We start from the raw sequence: 21,359 nt of genomic DNA, 5'->3' as shown, positions 1-21,359 counted from the left end.
AGACAGCCCAAGATTTCTCTCTCTTCCTTCTTTTTAAAATACAACTAAGTGTAGAGGTCTACTTTTGCTGCATTGTTGACAATGCACAGATATTTACAAGTGTCCATTATACAGGTTGGAAGAAATGCTAAGTATTTATAATGAGTAGATTTATTAAGCTAAAAAAACAAAGTTCCCTGCTATGCCCCATTCCTGACTCAAGAAAGTATCATTGAGAGTTTTACAGAAAACTTCCTGAAGCCACTAAAGTTGGGTGGATTAAAAAAGAAACAAAAGAAAAGAAAAAGCAACTGCCTGGTGAAACTAGCTAGAGCTTTGCCAAGGGAGCCAGAATGATCCACTGAAACATGCATGCCACTTTCATCTTAAGAACCCTAGTCCCTCTCTCCTTTACCAACTTTTTCTAGAAAAGTTGTATTTTAGTTTCTGAAAGCACCCTACTTGGGGATGTAGAGAAGCTCATAAGGTATTTATACATTTTTTTGATATGATTTTCCTGATAACTTACTGTAGGTAGATCTAACACACTGATTCCCAAAGAGACTTCTTCCCAGGCACAAACTCAGAGGAAAGGATGAAGCTTCCGCAGGCTCTGTTTGGGAGACGGACTCAGAAACATAACTATGTCCTCCGGGGGTCAGGGGAGCCCTGGAAGTCGGAGGCTGTGATCTTCTGGACGCTGACCTCAACAAAGGTCCTTTAGGATGAGAATGAGGCTACTCAGTCAGTCCCTGAGCTACCAGCCTCCTCACTCTGTCCAGGAACAAGGGCAAGATTTCAGCTGCAAAAAACAGCAGAGCTAAACTCTAAAACTGGCCAAGGAGGGAGACAAAATCGTGAGTTCCTTGCGCGGGGGGGCCACGGCGGGGGGGGCGGGGGTGGTGGTGGTGGGGGGTGGTGTCCACAATACACTGCCTAATCCCAGCGTTGCCAACTGCTAGAGTTGTTTAAAAAACAAACAAACAAAAACCGGAAGAAATTAAAAAGACAAGCCACTACATAAAATTAGCCAACAAATCTACCTACCAGCTCTACTGGCTAACTGACAGTTTTCTGAGCCCCTAGCCTCATGAAAAGATTTCTAGCGAGGAAAATGGAAGGCACCTTCCCTGTCATTTCATAAACGTTTCTTGGCAATGCGGGACCCTCGGCTGTCACGCTTGCAGGGATCCGTGCGCTCCCAGCTTGGCCAAGGCTGCGGACGCTCAGAACCGTGCAGACACCAGAACCGTGCAGACACCAGCTTTCTGAGGCGCTCGGCAAGTAGAGGAAGACTCTCTCTAGCTTCAAGTTGGGAAACTTTTCCTCAAAACTGCATTAACCTTTGTTGAGCTGCCAGGAAATCCCTAGTTTCTTTTTATGGGATTGTGATGACCTGTGTCCATGATTACAGGAACCCAAGCAATTCAGGACGAAAAATACATATACACGTTCTACAAGCATGAGTCAAATGATTTGTGTATGGACGTGGCTTTGGGACATTCTTATCTTTAAACACGCCGGCGTCCGCGCACTCGGCGGCTTTTTCCTTCTATGCCTGTCCCTTGTCGGCCTGCATTTTCTAGGAAAACTGGGTACCCCAATCTCTGACTCAAAGCGCCTTTCTGCATCTCCCCACCAAGCCAAGCTCAATCCTAGGGCTCCTCTCTCCCCAGTCCCCTGCTTAGAGGCCGCTGCCGTCCGTGGTCCAGAGAAATACGCGCGTGGGGAAGCCGAGCCGGCCGGAGGGGCACGGGTGGAACCAGGAGAATGCTAGTTTTTGCCAAGTTAACAGTTTCAGCCAGAGGGCACGGATTCTGGGGAGCCTAGGGGCCACAAGGTAGAAGTGGTAACTCCCCAGCGGTGATCGGAAGCTCGAGCCGGGTGGGAGCGGGGCTGTCAGTGCCGCACCAGCCTCAAGCTTAAACAGGAAAGGACGCGGAGACAGAGCCCACCAAAACTCGGGGAACACAAACCAGCCCGGCCAGGTGCACAGCCAAAGACTTCACGCTTTCCCAGATGCTATCCCCCGCCTGCTTCTCTTTCTCATCCCTCTCTGGGTGGAACCGCGTCGGGAAGTCTGATGCCCAACTCTGGCATGGTGTGCTCAGAGACCCGAGAAACCCCAGTGTCGTCAAGCCTGGCTTCAAACGCGTTGGGCAGCCACCTGTTTCACAAAGCCCGGAGTTTGCTGCGGGGGCGAGCTGCGGCGGGAAGAACCCTGTCAACCCCTCGGTCCGCCTCGGCACAGAATCTCCAAATACGCGCATCACCCCAAAACCAAGTGCGCACATACCTTTGCGCAACCCGAGAGGCTCGCACCACTCCTGCCAACCGCGCGCGGCGACTTACTTCCCGATCCCCCGGCTTCAGCTCCCAACCCAGCCCTGACCTCGGGTCCCATACCGCGCCCGACCCCTCCGCCAGGGACAGAGCCCAAAAATACCTGCCGTGAAGATGCAGAGAGCGAAGAGGGTCTTGCAGACCATGGTACCTTGGTACTCGGTGCCGAGCCCGGAGCGGACGGCGGGAGAGTTTGCCGGGACTGACCGAGCGCCCCCGAGCGCGGGCAGCTTCTCCTCGGCCCGCTGGCTGCGGCGGGAGCCGGGCGGCCCGGGCGACGGCAGGGGAAGCGAGGCGAGTGCCGCGCGGCTCCGTCAGCTGCTCGTCCTCCGGCGCCCGGCGCGCTTCTGCTCCATCCCAGCCGCCGGAGCCCGGGGCCGCCTCCGCCGCCGCGACAGCCGCCGCCAAACCCCTCCCACCCGGGCCCCGCGGCGATGACAAGGCCACCCCTGGCCTTTCCTCTCCCGGCGCTCGAGTCCCGAGAGTCCCGGCCCAGGGCGGCCTCTGCTGGACAGTCAGGGCGCGAGACCCGAGTTCTGACCCGGTTCAGCAAATGTTTGGGGCCGTTAGCACTGTGCTGGGAACTAAGGGAATGCAAAGAAGTGAGAGCAGATCTCTGTTCTCAGGAATTTATCTCAGGTTTCTTACATGAGTTACAACCTTGGTGATCGTATGCCATCTTAGGTGTCACCTCGAAGGGCCAAGACCCCACCGTTCTAAGCACAAACACTTTTTTCCAAATATGAGAGCCTTTTTTTCATTTCCCCAAATATTCTGTGTGTACATTTAAACCCTCATTCCCATTCAGCCCCACTGCATTTCCTGGTGCCTGAGCCAAAATGTCTGCTATCCTATTCAGCTTCTTACTGTTACCAGAAGAAATAGTACTAATGTCAGGCAATGTCAGTGATCGTGGGATAACTATGAGCGAGGAACCCTGCTAGGTGTATCATGATGCCTTCTAACGGCCGTATGACACAAGAATTATTACTCCATTTTACAGATGAGAAAGCTAAGGCACAGAGAAGGTAAGTAATGTGCCCAGGGACACAGAACTGGTAAGGACTGCATTCCACAAGTCACGAGTTTGTGTCCCACGGCATAATAGCAAAGGTTGTCATTTCTTGAGAAATGCTGTGTGTTGGACAACTGTGCTGTACAGGTATTAACCAAATCACGTTTTCATAACAATCCTTTCAGGTGACACTGTTACATCTTCATTTTCAGGGGAGAAAATGAAAGTGCTGAGAGGTTTAAGTACTTGCTTGTGTTCATACAACTAGATAATGGTAGAGATAAGATGCCTGCCTAGGGACCCCAGGTCATCCCTGTACTCTCTCTTCAAAGCCCAGAGTTTCTGTTGTGTTCACACAGGTCAACGCTGACCTTTCACTTATCCTCCCACCACCTTAGACCTGCTTATTTCTACATTTCTATCAGACCGGATGCCAGATCACCTCCCAATATCTATGTTATTATGAGCCTGGTGGTCCCCTAGGCTGGCTTCTTGGAAGGCTCAGTGGTAAAGAATTTGCCTGCAATGCAGGAGACACAGGTTTGATCCCTGGGTTGGGAAGATCCCTGAGGAGGGCATGGTTACCCATTCCAGTATTCTTGCCAGGAAAATCCCATGGACAGAGGAGCCTGGTGGGCTAGAGTCCATGAAGTCTCAAAGAGTTGGAACAACCGAAGTGACTGAGCGTGGTCCCCTGGACACTAGAGCTGGCATGCTGCAGGAATTAAGGAGTGTTCTAAAGAACTGATTTGCTCAGAACCATGAGTAGTGCTGGAGGGCAACTTTTTTCTTTTTTTTCTGTGACTTCTTTCTCATTTCCCAGACAGAGCCTCAGGTTTCGTTTTCTCATTCTCTTGGATCTGATGACTTTTTCTGTGATGACATCAGTTCCTCTGCCTGACCCTACCGTTACCACGATTACAGCTTGCCATGCTTCCCCAATCAGATTAAACTGAGCTCATGTTTTTTCTTTTGTCTTGGTAAATGTATTGATTCTTGCTGAAATAAGTAACCAAATGCCCATCCCCCTTTCCTCCTCCCTGACCAGAGAAACTGCAAATTCAATTTATTAAACAAGTTGTCTTAATGTTTTTGACCTTCAGGTCCTTCTGGTTTCTAGTGTAATCTATGTGATTATTAAGAATTTCTGCATCTGTGTGGTGACTGGTGGGGAGGCAGGGACCACACACAGAGTTCTGCAAGCACGTTCTGTAAGGCTCTGGTGCCTTTAGATAGGGTCATTTAAGTAAGAGACTCTGTGACAGAAATATTTTTCAAAAACACTTCACAGAAAAAAAGTATTCAATTGAAATTCAATAAAACTTTAATGGAGACCCTTAGTAGTGCAAAGCATGTGTGACTGGCTTTGATATCTAAGATGCTGGTTTGGTACCCAGCGTGGCAATCCACTCCAGTATTCTTGGCTGGAGAATCCCATGAACAGAGGAGCCTGGTGGGTTACAGTCCATAGTGCTGCAAAGAGTCAGACATGCCTGAAGTCACTTAGCAACAGCAGATTATGATCCCCACATGTGAATTGGTTAAAATTTCCAAAGCTTTTCATTGTATACAGAATAGAGTTGAAATTAATTTAACTAAAATGAGTCTTTATCAACCATTAAAGCTTTTGATTTATTAATTTAGTAAAAATGTATTTGATTATTTACTAGGTGGTAGACCTTATACTAGGTTTTGGGAATGAAATGTGTTGGAATAGTCAATGTAAGTAGGTTATGCTGCTGTAATAAACCACCCCTTTATTGCTTATTGCTCAGACGCTTAAACAATAGAGGTTTACTTCTCTCTGATCATCATCGGCTGTGGATCCAGCTACTCCCCAGAGCAGATGTCTTCTACATCAGGATTCAGTGTTGTACTCCCTGTCTTATACACTCAGGAAGACTGAGGAGGAAAACTGAGTGCAGCATTTATGTTTTCCACCCGGAAGTGATTGTTCTGCTCATATTTTATTGATGGTGTGCTCAGTCGCTCAGTCATGTCTGACTCTTTGTGACCCCATGGACTGTAGCCCGCCAGGCTCCTCTGTCCGTGGAATTTTCCTGGCAAGAATAATGGAGTGGGTTTCCATTTTATTCTCCAGGAGTTGAATCCACATCTCCTGCATCTCCTGCATTGCAGGTGATTCTTCACCACCAGGAAGCACATTCTTCATGGTTGTGATGTGTGCCACAGTGGTTAACTGTCCCTGCCACCTGCTGCTAAGTCTGCTGCTAAGTCACTTCAGTCGTGTCCCACTCTGTGTGACCCCATAGACGGCAGCCCACCAGGCTCCCCTGTCCCTGGGATTCTCAAGGCAAGATCACTGGAGTGGGTTGCCATTTCCTTCTCCAATGCATGAAAGTGAAAAGTGAAAGTGAAGTTGCTCAGTCGTGTCTGACTCTTAGCTACCCCATGGACTGTAGCCCACCAGGCTCCTCCATCCATGGGATTTTCCAGGCAAGAGTACTGGAGTGGGGTGCCATTGCCTTCTCCGGTCCCTGCCACCAGGAAGCTTATATTCTAGAAGTGAGGAGTCAAGCACTGAATGATCCCCAAAATATATGTGGTAATTTGTTAGGTTAAAGTGAAAGGGGATGGGAGAAATGAGTGAACTGTTTTATAGTTGTTGTTTATTGAACTGAATAAAAAAGAACTCAAAATATATGCAACACCTTATTATGTGAAATACTATAAATAATAAATACCCACTAACATTTATTGAGTCTCTCCTCTATGTTATGTTAGGAATTGTTTCAAGCATTTTGAGTAATCTGTCTAAACTTCACACTGTGTAAGGTTATCCAGATTTTGCAAATAAAGAGACTGAGATATACTTTATGAAAGTTTAAGTTTGAAGGAAAGCAAAAGATGCTAAGATATTAAAGCAGGGAGACTTGCACTCCTCACAGTGGGATCAAGGATGGAATTTGCATGTAACCTCTTAGTCACATCTTATAGCAAAAGCCAGTTTCTTCATAGATTTCCTGGTTCTTTCATAATGCTCCTCTGGGATAAAATCTAAGATGAGCCTGCTTCTGACTGACTTCCATCCTTTTTGATCACTGTTAAAATGCATTTCTAGGATTGTAGACTTTCGATATTAAAAAAAAAAAATCACCCTTGGCTGACTTAGTCTTCAACATCCTGAATTTATCATAATTTATAGATAAAGTCAGATAATGCATATTAGGTAATATGGAAGTGTCAGCTCTTGACTCTTGATTCATCATGGCCAAGGAGAGACAGAATAACTCGGTTGAGAGAGGTGGTGAGGTAGTTAGAGGCTGAATTCTGATGTCTAGCCCGTGATTCCTGACGGTTGAGTTCTAATCCCTGCCATTCCATGTATTAACTGGCGTTACTTGGTACGTCTGTTGCCTTGGTTTCTTTCTGACAATGCGAAGATTAAATGGATTACATATGTGAAATGCTTGGGATGTTCTAGGCACCAATAAATGTAGGTTATTATTAAAGAAGAAACTTTGTTGTTGTTTAGTCGCTAAGTCATATCCAACTTTTTGTGACCCCAGGAACTGCAGCATATCAGACTTCCCTGTCCTTCACTATCTCCAGGAGTTTGCTCAAACTCATATCCATTGAGTCAGTGATGCTATCTAACTATCTCATCCTTTGACGCCCCCTTCTCTTGCTCTCAGTCTTTCCCAGTCTTTCAGGATCCTTTCCAATGAGTCAGTTCTTCACCGTCAGTTGGCCAAAGTATTGAGTTACGTTTAAAAATCATTTTGGGATCTAAAGTACAGGGAGAAAATATTAATGCTGCTGTGACAATTTCTTCATATGCACAGTTATGAAACTTGAACTGTGCCTTGGGCAATTCTACTCCTGCTACATCTGAGCTCCAGGAGGAAGTTCTAAATGGTCTCTGACAGCTCCTCCTCCAACCCCCTCTCTCCCAAAGGCAGGAATGCAGCAGCCTCAAGACCCTGATATTTGGGATTGGCCAAAAAGTTCGTTCGGTTTCAACATAGGCTGTAATGTTTCCGAACAAAGCTTTTGGCCAACTCACTTTCTTTTTTCTTTTTTTGTCTTGATTTCATTTCTCTTCCCAAGTTGCATTGCAAAAATACCTCTGTGGGTTCTGCTATGTATTTCATTACATAACTTTGCTTCTCTCTTTTTAATTCCAATTTCCTTTTTAAAATATTAATGATAAAAAGATTAAAGGCAATGATGCAATATGGGAAACAGACCTTGGAACTTTGCCAAAAAAAATACTTGTTTGAACAAAGGCAGTTTTAAAAGGGCCTGATGGAGGTTCAAGGGGGAGGGGACATATGTATACCTATGGCTGATTCATGTTGATGTTTGGCTGAAACCAACAAAATTCTGTAAAGCAATTATCTTTCAATTAAAAAATAAATTAAAAAAATGAAAAAACAAAACAGAAAAAGGGCTTGATGAAACATGATTATTTCCCTGATTTAAATAAACTTGTTTGAAGCTGTGTGAGCTCTTTAAGGATACCAAACCACTTGTCACTAATTTTTTATTTTAATTAAGGAAGAAACCCTTAATATATCCCAGGAAGGAAGAAACTGGCCTCTTGGAGGTGATACACACAATGAAACCTCTTATTTAAACAAGTCTAAAACCTGAGTTTATACTGCATTGTCCAATACAAATCACAAATGTAATTTTTAAATTTCTAGAAGTCATATTTTGAAAAAGGAGAAAGAAGCAAATGAACTTAATTTTAACGCTATTCTTTATTTAACTTGATGTATCCAAATAAAATATTATTCAACATGTAATGAAAGCAAAATATTAATAGGATATTTTATATTCTTTTTCTCATTCTAAAGCTTCTCAGTACAATGTTTGTTCTATACTTCTATAATATCTCAGTTCAGACTAGACACATTTTGTATAAACTTTTAAAACTGTTAATTTTATTTATTTATTTGGCTGCACTGGATCTTAGTTGTTATATGCAGGATATTTTTTTTTAGTTGTGGCATGAAAAGTGTTGGGGTATGTGGGATCTAGTTCCCTGACCAGGGATCAAACCTAGGCCCCCTGCATCGGGAGTGTGGAATCCTAACCACTGGACCAGCAGGGAAGTCCCCAGACTAGGCATATGCTGAATATGAAATAACCAAACATGACTGTTGTTGTTGTTGCTGTTTTTAGTAGCTAAGTCGTGTCTGACACTTTGCAACCCTCATCACTGCAGCATGCCAGGTTCCTCTGTCCTCCACTATCTCTCAGAGTTTGCTCAAATTCATGTCTACTGAGTTGGCGCCTCTGTCTAGCCATCTCATCCTCTGCCACCCCTTCTCCTTTGGCCTTTGATCTTTCCCAGCATCAAGTTCTTTTCCAATGAGTCAGCTTTTGGCATCAGTTAGCCAAAATATTGGAGCTTCAGCTTCAGCAACAGACCTTACAATCACTAGTCAGGGTTGATTTCCTTTAGGATTGACTGGTTTGATCTTCTTGCAGTCTGAGGGACTCTCAAATGTTTTCTCCAGCACCACAATTGGAAAGCATCAATTCTTTGGCTCTCAACCTTCTTTATGGTCCAATTCTCACATCCGTGCATGACTACTGAAAAAACCATAGCTTTGACTGTGCAGACCTTTGTTGGCAAAGTGATGTCTCTGCTTTTTAATATGCTGTCTAGTTTTCTCATAGCTTTCCTTCCAAGGAGCAAACATCTTTTAATTTTATGGCTGTAGTCACCATCTGCAGTGATTTTGGAGCCCAAGAAAATAAAATCTGTCACTGCTTCCGCTTTTTCCCCACCTATTTGCCATGAAGTGAGGGACCAGATGCCATAGTCTTAGTTTTTTGAATGCTGAATCTCAAGCCAGCTTTTTCACTCTCCTCTTACATTCTCATCAAGAGGCTCTTTAGTTCCTCCAGGAGCTTTCATAATGGGCAGTGTGTTTGTAGAACACTGGGCCCAGTCTCTTGCCTTGCCTCATGCATATGTTCTGTAGAAGGGCAGAGCAATATTGGTGGGACTTTCTTAATGATAGTGGAGTAGTTGGAAGCCTCAGACTTGCTGATTGCATGACCTCTAACCCTCATTACCCTCTCTAGATCTCAGTTTTCCCTTCTATGAAGTGAACATGATGATAATAATGACACCTTACTTAAAAGGATCATTGTAAGGACTTATAATCCTTATATTATTAAAGAATGCATGAAAAACATTTAGAACAGACCCTAGTCAGGGCAGAGCCTCAATAATAATACTTGTTATGTTTGGTATGAATGATGATAAAAAAAGAATATAGTAAAATCTTCCCTATTTTCCATGTATTTTAAAATATTCATTTATTTATTATTTGGCTGTGCCAGGTCTTTGTTGCAACATGCAGGATCTTTGGTTGCAGCATTCAAGCTCTTAGTTGCAGCATGTGGGATATAGTTTCTTGACCAGGGATCAAACCTGGGTCTCTTGCATTGGGAGAACAGGGGCTTAGCCACTGGACCACAGTGGAAGTTCCCCAATTGTCAGTGTAATATTAGTGATTCCTTACCACTCAGTACTGGAGTGGGGTGCCATTGCCTTCTCTATTGACAATATAGCTTGTCCCTAAAATTCTACTTGTACACAGAGCAGCATTTATCAAACATTTTGGTCTCAGGATCCCTTTGCACTCCTAAAATTAAGAACTCTGAAAACTGTTTAAAGGTCTTTTCAGAAATTATGGTTTTATTCTTTTGTACTGCACCCAAACTCTATAAATAGTAATTTCCCAGAAGTTAGCAGCAAGGTGGAATCTGAAAGCATCTCAATAAAATGTCCATATTCTGTTACATTAAAATCCATTGGTTTATCTTGTACTTTGAATGTATCTTTTACCCATGGGTGATTTTGTGATATTATGCACTGTTCATATAGAAAATATCAGTTCATTGAACTATGCAGATACCCACTCCAGTATTCTTGGGCTTCCCTTGTGGCTCAGCTGGTAAAGAATCCACTTGCAATGTGGGAGACCTGGGTTCAATCCCTGGTTTGGAAAGATCCCCTAGAGAAGGGAAAGGCTACCCACTCCAGTATTCTGGCCTGGAGAATTCCATGGACTACAGTCCATGGGATTGCAGAGTCCGACATGACTGAGCAACTTTCACTTTCGCTTTCAAATTAACACACTTCTTTATACAACATCAAAAATTGTATTTGTTAATATCTCCACTTACATCATCAAAAAAAGTCTTTAAATATTGGGAAGCTGTCATTAGTGGTCAAAGACACAAGTTTGGCAGAATTCTAATTTTCACTGGAAAGCTTGAATCTTACCATTTGCACCAAATACTATAGTTTTCCTTGAAGTGACAGTCAAACATCATGGAAAAAATGCAGTGCAAATATCCAAGTCTGAATAACCATAATTTGTCAATTGTTCTTTCAAGTAAAAATTGTCTTCCACAGAAAAGTGGTTAGCTCAGCTTGTGACTCAGGTAATCACATAATCGCATTTCCTGGAGACAGTCACTCCCCTTTGCCATGCAGCAAACAGGTTTTATGCATACTTTCCATTTATTTACCTAAAATATGAAAAATATACATATTCAAATCAAGACTGAACAAAATAATTTTTACCCTTCTTGAAGGGAGTTCTTAAGTGAAACGCTTTTTGCCCTTTATTATTTATAAATATTATTTACTTATTTGACTGTTCTGGGTTTTCGCTGTGGCATGAGGGATATTTGATCTTTGTTGAGGCATGAGGGATCTTTACCTGTGGCGTGTGAGCTCTTAGTTGTGGCATGTGGGATTTAATTCCCTGACCAGGGATCAAAGCTGGGCCCCCTGCATTGAGAGAGTGGAGTCTTAGCTAGTGGATCACCAGGGAAGTGCCTGAGAACTTTCTCATGTCCATTTTTCTACTTGAGTATAGAATCATACTTCAGTTGTCTGAGAATGAATACAGATGTAGAGAACTAACCCTTACTTCTATCTTCTACCATCTCTACCTCCACAAAGTCGTCTTAACAGCTCTGTTTATGCTTGAACTGAGGAATATTTTGAAATGGATAAAAGGAATTACTGAATAAACTTTAGTTGGAGGTGCCCCAGAATGTACATTTTCATTTTGACTATTTTGCAGCTTTGTAGAACTGTAAAAATACGTACCAAACTCAAATAATAGAAACAAATTTTAGTTCACAGAAATGCAAATTATGTCCAGTGGTGTGAAATTGACTATCACTTTGTGGATATTGACCAGTTTTACCAATTTTGCGTCTGTTTATAAATTCATCTCGTTGTTTCTTATCTGTTTTAAATGTATGATATTTCAAATTCTTTGAATTAGTTGTAGCACCTTACTGGTTTCCTCATTTAATAAGGAGATAAGTAAAATCTTTGATATATATTCATTTTATGTCATGATGTTTCTAAAATAATTTTAACAGATTAATCATAATGCATGATGTTTCATATCTTTAGTCTAAATTCTTCTTGTTATGATAGTGATTTATATGATTAACGCAATTAATAGTTATAGTGGAATTGGGCAAAACCTTGGAGATGCTGTCTACTCTCTGCATGTCACAGGTGAGGAATCTATAGCACTGAGAAGTTAAGTGCTATGTCCCAAACTGTAGTTAAATTGGGTTCAGAGAGAAACTTAAACTTAGTTCAAACAACTTCTAATTTGGTACTCTCTTCATTCTGCCCTAATTGAATATAATTTCTCCTGCCTTTGTGCATATAGGCAATTCCTGAGAAAGTCGTAGACCAGTTGTTTCAGGAGAATAAATATAAGCTCTAAGTGTTTTATATGATGACAGGAAAAAATCATGTGTTTGGAAAGCCAAGGAGAAATTTGAAGACTTGATCCAATAATCATTTGTATTACGTAGGATGTAAATAATACATTTTCACTGTATGTAACACTGTTAACATGGTTAACACAATTGGCTTAGAAACTAACGTCCTAATATCTCTCCCTTTACCGTCCATCCTTATGGATTCTGTCAATGTAATTTAGGGGGAGTTGTTTTGAGTATGAAAATACTACTGTATTTATTGAAGTTACAAATGCTGAAATTTTTGTACTCAGCTTACAAGTTTTATTCTATCATTAATAAGTCAATTTTACATGTTATTTTTAAAGTTTGAGTAATAGCCTTCTATACAAAGCAAGTTAAACATCTTAATATATTTTAAACTGCAATTATAAATGAGATATTTTTATTTTCCTTTTAGGTGTTTCTGTTGTCAGGCTTAATGAACAAAACCTCTCTGAGTTCTTAAACATTCTTTTAAATCTAATAAATTAAATTTGCAAATACCAGTGATTCTTAAGTTCTTTTAAATATTCTGATAATACAAACACTAAAATATTTTCTATTTAAAATCACCAGTCTAAATTACATATTGATGCATTTTAAAATAGAATTATGAAATGAATTATACTAATAGGCCAAATTCTCTGAAACAGTAGTAGTACACAAAATACAAAATATGTAGAGATTCCTAAGCCACGATTATTATTATAATGGGTTTGTTTTATATATCATTCTCTGAAATATTTAAAACTCAATTTTAAATCTTTCTAGGGTTATGTTTACCTACTACATAAATGTGTGTTTGTGTGAAAGTTGCTCAGTCGTGTTTGACTCTTTGAGACCCCATGGACTATATAATCCATGGAATTCTCCAGGCCAGAATACTGGAGTGGGTAGCCATTCCCTTCTAGAGGGGATCTTCCCAACTCAGGAATCGAACCCAAGTCTCCTGCATTGCAGGTGGATTCTTTACCAACTGAGCCACCAGGAAAGCCCACCTACTACATAACCATTTACCAAATCCTAAGGCACCTTAGGGATATTTTCTCACATATAGTAACAGCCAAAATTATTAGTAGAGGTTATAACTGGAATCTGGTTTGCAATATCAATTATTGGAAGGACTTCATAATGTAAAGAGTTTTGTCTGCTAATCTATGTAGTCATTTCCCTACCCTGCTTATGGAAATCTTCATTTCCATCTGTGTGGCTTGACTGAATTTGGCATTTCTTTGGCTGTTAACATAGTTATAAATCCTTTGAACTTGACAGACCTTCTTTCATCTGTGTCTACTTGGTAGAACCCTTCAACTCTTAAAGATGTAAAAATGATACCCAGTCAAATCCTAGAAATATCTTGTTTTTGGGTGACTATTTGATCACAAATTTTAGTCCTTGTATTGCCAGGTTCTTGGGTTTCAATTTACAGAAATTGATTCTAGATAATTTAGGCAAAAAAACTGAGTTTATTTGAAGGCTATAGGTAGTTCAAAATAAAAGGAAAATTTCAACATCAGGCTTTCAGAATCAGGATCCCCTCGAGAAGCAGGGACAAAAGAACTCTGTTTCTCTAGCCAGCACCCTCCACCCAGGAGGTTCAACAAGAATGATTTCTAACCATTTTTAGTTGTTAAAGACCCTATACAAGACCCTTAGGTGAATGAGTCAAATTCTACCCCTTGGCTTAGGAAGTCCCCCAGGAAAACAGATGCTACTGCCTGAGAAGTGAAAAAACTAAAACTAAGAAGACTAATGAAAAAAAAAAAAAAAAAGAAGACTAATGAAGATGACTCTACAGTGTTTGGGGATAGAAATTATTTGGATGGTTCTGAGTCCTTTCAAGCCAATGAAAATAGACCCTTTGGGTAATCACAGGAATGTCAATAGTGTTGTAAACCTACTCTCATTATTTAACCAATTTTGATATTATTGCCATCCTAAACAGAGCTCATGCTAGAAAACTTACAGCGCTATACTTCTCTACTAAAACTGACTCTCATATTACTTGATCCTTACATTAGTAACAAATCACTTGTCTGGAAGGAAAATAAGACCACACAAATTATAAGGTCAACCCAATTTCCTTTAGTTGAAAAACATTGATAAACCTACTCTGTGAGGCATTCACCGTGTGATCAACAGGGGTGACATGAACAACTACCTCTATATTGCAATATGAGAGCATATAGATTACTCAGGAGAGCTGAATTAGTCACTATAGTAGCGACCACCACACAGTCAGCATCACCTGCTTTTGATGGTGAGCACTGCACCCTCTTCTTAACTCAATGGGACGTCACAGGAATATTATTCTATAAAAATAGGATTCTATTGACAAGGATCTATTTTCCAATATGATATCCAAATAAAACTATGATCCTCAATAAATTTGTTTTGAATATAACTTGCAATATTTTTTCTGTTTATTCCACTTGACATTGGGCATATATTTGCTAATATTTTAATGTTTTGTGCTTATAAAACATCCAAAGTGATTAGCTAGTAATTTTCATGTTTAGATATGATAAGAGTTCACTGAAAAAAGAGATCCTTGCGTTGTTTCCTCTCCTTGATGCTAATTTTACATACACACACACACACACACACAGGTGTAGTTTAGACCACTCCAGGATTCTTGCCTGGAGAATCTCATGGACAGAGGAGCCAGGCAGGCTGCAGTCCACAGGGTTGCAAAGAGTTGGACACAAGCACACAAGCTTGACCATTAGAAGAGAGAGTGAAGGCAACATTGAAACATGCTAGTCATTTCTACTATATGTCAACATATTAAGGCGACAACAATCACACAATAAAGCTACAATAGCTTTGCAAAAACAAAGCGAAATTTGTGGACTTCACTCAATAATTTAAAATATCAGTATAAGGAAAGTCTTAATAGAACCATGATTTCACACTGGAAATGAAGTAGGTTGTATAGTTAGAGAAGTTCAGACCAAAGAATTTGGGCTTCTAGGTTTTGGCAGGGAGGGTTGTTTTAGCTTGAATTATTCATACTGGCTAATTATGTTTGTGGTGGCTTATATGTTATTAATGAGTGCATACATGCTCAGTTGTGTCTGACTCTTTTTGATGCCACGGACTGTAGTCCACCAGGCTCCTCTGTCCATGGAATTTTCCAGGCAAGAACACTGGAGTGGGTTGTCATTTCCTCCTCCAGGGGATCTTCCTGACCCAAGGATTGGTTGCTCACTAAAAAATTGAGCTCTTTTTCATGTGTGGTATTGGCTTTCAGAGGTGCAAATCATCAGTCCTCTTGAATGGAATGTGGCCAGGAGTGTCTGTACCCCTTCCAGTCTGGGACTTTATTTTGATTTGCTTTATTTTCTTTTCCTTCCAGTTTTATTGAGCTATAATCGACATATAGTGCTATATAAGTTTAAAGTGTACAGGCTAATAATTTGATTTACATACATTATGAAATGATTATCACTGTAAGTGCAGTGAACATCCATCATCTTATACAGATACAAAATTAAAGAAATAAGAAAAAAACAAAGACAACATCATATGTGAAATCCCCTTGACTTATAAAAACAAAGGACATTTGGTAACCAAAAGAAGATGATGGCTAATATATCATTTTATTTATGTCGTTCTTTGGTAGAGGGGCTTCCCAGGTGGCTCAGTGGTAGAGACTCTGCCTGGCAATGCAGGAGCTGCAGGAGACTCAGGTTTGATCCCTAGGGTTGGGAAGACCCCTTGGAGTAGAAAATGGCTAGCCACTCCAGTATTCTTGCCTGGAAAATTCCATGGACAGAGAAGCCTGGCAGGCTACAGTCCATGGGGTCACAAAGGGTCAGACACGACTCAGCAACTGAGCATGCAGGCATTCTTTAGTAGGCAAACAAATTAAAGTACTAATATTTTCAGAGTTGTTTGAAATGATGGTTCTTTCAAGTCAAACATTGGTTTCAGCACTACCTGGAATATGAAGCTAATGAGGATAGTTCGCATGACCTGATTAGCTCTGTCTTTCTTTTGCAAGCTGTCCTGTTGTTGTGTCAGACTAGGAACAAGCCTGCTAATTATGAACAGACTTTCAGCAGCTGCCCTTTACTGGTATGGGCAATGATGCATCTCTGATTCTATGGCAGATTCTGGTTTAAATATTTTGTCCTATTATTTTTTCACAGAGATGCACCTCTGATTAGAACCAAAACTAGTAGGGTCATGTTGATCCCACTCTATTCTTTTTCCCCGTTTCCTTTCCCTTCTCTTCATTCCCCTTCTGAAAGACAGTTCTTAGATTTATTTGGGTAAAAATTACTATAGGCAAAGAATATTTTTGATTACTATATTGTAAGAAGAGGTGGCAAGAATACACAGAACTGTACAAAAAAGATCTTCACAACCCAGATAATCACGATGGTGTGATCACTCACCTAGAGCCAGACATCCTGGAATGTGAAGTCAAGTGGGCCTTAGGAAGCATCACTATGAACAAAGCTAGTGGAGGTGATGGAATTCCAGTTGAGCTATTTCAAATCCTGAAAGATGATGCTGTGAAAGTGATGCACTCAATATGCCAGCAAATTTGGAAAACTCAGCAGTGACCACAGGACTGGAAAAGGTCAGTTTTCATTCCAGTCCCAAAGAAAGGCAATGCCAAAGAATGCTCAAACTACCGCACAATTGCACTCATCTCACACGCTAGTAAAGTAATGCTCAAAATTCTCCAAGCCAGGTTTCAGCAATACGTAAACTGTGAACTTTCAGATGTTCAAACTGGTTTTAGAAAAGGCAGAGGAACCAGAGATCAAATTGCCAACATCTGCTGGATCATGGAAAAAGCAAGAGAGTTCCAGAAAAACATCTATTTCTGCTTTATTGACTATGGCAAAGCCTTTGACTGTGTGGATCACAATAAACTGTGGACAGTTCTGAAAGAGATGGGAATACCAGACCACCTGACCTGCCTCTTGAGAAATCTGTATGCAGGTCAGGGAGCAACAGTTAGAACTGGACATGGAACAACAGACTGGTTCCAAATAGAAAAAGGAGTACATCAAGGCTGTATATTGTCACCCTGCTTATTTAACTTATATGCAGAGTACATCATGAGAAACGCTGGGCTGGAGGAAGCACAAGCTGGAACCAAGATTGCTGGGAGAAATATCATTAACCTCAGATATGCAGATGACACAACCCTTATGGCAGAAAGTGAAGAAGAGGTATAGAGCCTCTTGATGAAAGTGAAAGAGGAGAGTGAAAAAGTTGGCTTAAAGCTCAACATTCAGAAAACTGAGATCATGACCAACCTATACAGCATATTAAAAAGCAGAGACATTACTTTGCCAACAAAAGTCCGTCTAGTCAAGGCTATGGTTTTTCCGGTGGTCATGTATGGATGTGAGAGTTGGACTATAATGAAAGCTGAGCACCAAAGAATTGATGCTTTTGAACTGTGGTGTTGGAGAAGACTCTTGAGAGTCCCTTGGACTGCAAGGAGATCCAACTAGTCCATCCTAAAGGATATCAGTCCTGGAAGGACTGGAAGTCCTGGAAAATCACTGGAAGGACTGATGTTGAAGCTGAACTCCAATACTTTGTCCACCTGATTCGAAGAGCTGACTCATTTGAAAAGACCCCGATGCTGGGAAAGATTGAGGGCAGGAGGAGAAGGGGATGACAGAGGATGAGATGGTTGGATGGCATCACCGACTCAATGGACATGGGTTTGGGTGGACCCCGGGAGTTGGTGATGGACAGGGAGGCCTGGTGTGCTGTGATTCATGGGGTCACAAAGAGTCAGACTTGACTGAGTGACTGAACTGAACTGAACTGAACTGAACAGGCTCTCCAAGGAGATCCCACATGTCAATCCTAAAGGAGATCAGTCCTGAATATTCACTGGAAGGACTGATGCTGAAGCTGAAACTCTAATGCTTTGGTTACCTGATGCAAAGAAGTGACTCATTGGAAAAGACCCTGATGCTGGGAAAGATTGAAGGTAGGAGGAGAAGGGAAGTGACAAAGGATGAGATGGTTGGATGGCATCACTGACTGGATGAACATGAGTTTGACTATGCTCCGGGAGTTGGTGATGGACAGGGAAGCCTGGCGTGCTGCAGTGCATGGGGAGTTGGAGCACAACTCCAACTTTGCAGCGCAAAGAGTTGGACACAACTGAGTGACTGAACTGATTGACTGATGGACTTCCCAGGTGGCACAGTGGTAAAGAATCTGCCTGCCAGTGCAGGAGATCCAAGAGACGTGGGTTGGATCCCTGCATCAGGAAGATCCCTAGGAGTAGGAAATGACAACCCACTCCAGTATTCTTGCCTGAAAATTCTTGCCTGTCTATCCTACGGACAGGGGATCCTGGTGGGCTGAAGTCCGTGGGGTCACAAAGAGTTGGACATGACTGAGAGACTGAACGTGGGTGCACCGTGTTGTACATCTATAGGACTCGTGAAAAATGAAAACCAGTTAACAATGAATCACGGGAGCCCCTATGTCACCTGGTATCTAGAAGCCTTGGATACTTGGGTACTTTGAAATACTTATCATATCAAAAATACTCCTTGAGGTCTCCCTTCCCCCACTCTCTTCTGGCCATTGAGTTTCTCATGTATAATATAGACACGGAACTCAAGGAAAAGCAAAACAATTTTGTGCTGAATCAGACTATACTTTTGCAGCCTGTAAAAGCACAAAGCAGCTGTAATACTTCTCTTAAAAAAGAGTTGAGAAAAGTTTCATTAGAACTGGATTGCTGCTACTGGTGCTAAGTCATGTCAGTTGTGTCCGATTCTGTGCGACCCCATAGAAGGCAGTCCACAATGCTCCTCTGTCCCTGGGATTCTCCAGGCAAGAATACCGGAGTGGGTTGCCAGTTCCTTCTCCAATGCATGAAAGTGAAAAGTGAAAGTGAAGTCGCTTAGTTGTGTCCGACTCTTAGCGATCCCATGGACTGCAGCCTACCAGGCTCCTCCATCCATGGGCTTTCCCAGGCAGTAGTACTGGAGTGGGGTGCCATTGCCTTCTCCGCATTAGAACTGGATTCAGTTCAGTTCAGTTCAGTTGCTCAGTCATGTCTGACTCTTTGAGACCCCATGAATTGCAGCACGCCAGGCCTCCTTGTCCATCACCAACTCCCGGAGTTCACTCAAACTCATGTCCATCTAGTCGGTGATGCCATCCAGCCATCTCATCCTCTGTCATCCCCTTCTCCTCCTGCCCCCAATCCCTCCCAGCATTAGAGTCTTTTCCAATGAGTCAACTCTTCGCATGAGGTGGCCAAAGTACTGGAGTTTCAGCTTTAGTATCATTCCTTCCAAAGAACACCCAGGACTGATCTCCTTTAGAATGGATGGGTTGGACCTCCTTGCAGTCCAAGGGACTCTCAAGAGTCTTCTCCAACACCACAGTTCAAAAGCATCAATTCTTCGGTGCTCAGCTTTCTTCACAGTCCAACTCTCACATCCATACATGACTACTGGAAAAACCATAGCCTTGACTAGATGGACCTTTGTTGGCAAAGTAATGTCTCTGCTTCTCAATATGCTATCTAGTTTGGTCATAACTTTCCTTCCAAGGAGTAAGCGTCTTTTAATTTCATGGCTGCAATCACCATCTGCAGACTGGATTAGGTGTAGTTAATTAGGAGAAACCAGCTGAATACCTATCAGCCCAAGAGAGAATTACTCACTAGAGAGGTCTCTTTTATTTCCCCTGGTCCATTGTGTATAACAAAAGCAATGGTTATAATTGCTACTAGTGATTACATTCCTATTATGTTCCAGGTTCTGTAAATTTGTTTTCTTGGACAAAGCAGATTGTTTTGGTTGCACCATTTTGCTCCAGTCCTGGTCAGGGATAGGTTGAAGATCATCAACTGGATGAGATTTGTTGACCTAACTTCTACTTTCTAACAAGGTGATTATTTTATATCAGATGAAAAATAGCCTACTTGGTTTTAGTATTTTCATTTTGTAAGATGAAGAAACTAAAGCTCAGACAAGTTAAAAGGCTTTCCCCAATGTCACACATCAACTAAGTGACAGAGGCCAGACTGTTCCTAAGCCCTACTCTTTTCTTCAGCAGCACTGTTTCCTAAGTATTAGTCGCTCAGTCATGTCTGACTCTTTGTGACCCCATGGACTGTAGCCTGCCAGGCTCCTCTGTCCATGGAATTCTCCAGGTAAGAATACTAAAGTGGGTAGCCATTCCCTTCTCCAGGGTATCTTCCTGACCCAGTGATCAGACCTGAGTCTCCTGCACAGTAGGTGAATTCTTTACCATCTGAACCACCAGGGAAGCCCTAAAGCTGCCTTTTATTTTTCCAGACTCTTACTTGTTACTTTTAAAGAGTAATAGAGCCCCTCTACCAGATTATTTTAAGGATTGAGAAGGTAGTAATTGTAACTGGATCCAGCACACAGTAGACCCTCAGCAAGCATTACTAATAGAATCACATTACAGAAATTTCCTTTATAAAATGCTTAGAACTGTACCTGGCACATAGTAAACTTCACATGAAGGTGAGCTATGTCATCAAACTATGGGGGTAAAAGAGATCTTTGAAGCCACCAGGGTCAACCCTGTTTTACTATACTGAGAAATATTCTTTAATTTAAATCTAACTACACCCAGATACCAAGTCTACTGGTGCTTTAATTTGAACTTCCCAGCCTCTGGAACTCTGAGAAAGAAATTCCTGCTGTGTATAAGCCCCCTGTCTATGGCATTCTGTTGTAACAGACTGAACAGATGAAGATACTGTATAACGATACATTTTTTAATGAAAGAAAAATAGATACTTTGGCTCCAAGAGACCAGATGAACAATGGTGAGAACATATATGACAAGAGAACTCTGACCCACAGCCTCTGCAGCAATCAGTCCAGAATGGTCAAGACTTAGTCAATTACTACCAGTTTCCCTATTTTTATCCTTGTTTCCAACTCAGGACCAACCAAAGAAAGCCAGCAAGCTCCCCAAATCAATCATACTAGATGCCTTGCTTTTAGGTAGCCTCTTTCCAGTTTTCCCATCCAGTAACGTCCAAGCATATCATACCTGAAGCTCTCCCTTCCTGCCACCAATCCCCCACCCCCATAAAAGTTTTGTATTCCTTTGCGCATCTTTCAGTCTCTCCCAAACACTAGTGGTGGTGTTGACTCCCTTGCTACAGTAAATTTGAATAGTCTATGATTGTTCTTATTTGGCTGGTCTTTGTTTACTTGTATTTTCTTTGAGGTCCCACCAAGATACATCATGCACTGCTCAG

General features: G+C 41.8%; 1 protein-coding gene across 1 annotated transcript in view; it reads right to left on the bottom strand.

Annotated features, from left to right (window-relative positions):
- PARM1 (prostate androgen-regulated mucin-like protein 1) overlaps positions 1-2,725 on the bottom strand; it is a 136,299-nt gene extending 133,574 nt beyond the window's left edge. The window contains exon 1 of the mRNA XM_070372518.1: positions 2,426-2,725. Coding sequence (XP_070228619.1) covers positions 2,426-2,468 — 43 coding nt within the window. The 5' untranslated portion in view covers positions 2,469-2,725. The remainder of the gene's footprint in view (positions 1-2,425) is intronic.
- Between the last annotated feature and the right edge of the window lie 18,634 nt (positions 2,726-21,359).

The sequence above is a fragment of the Bos mutus genome, chromosome 6, assembly GCF_027580195.1.
Source record: "Bos mutus isolate GX-2022 chromosome 6, NWIPB_WYAK_1.1, whole genome shotgun sequence".
In the NCBI taxonomy this organism is placed as follows: Eukaryota; Metazoa; Chordata; class Mammalia; order Artiodactyla; family Bovidae; genus Bos; species Bos mutus.
The sequence above is the reverse complement of the archived record's forward strand: the minus strand, read 5'-3'. Positions and strand labels throughout refer to the sequence as shown.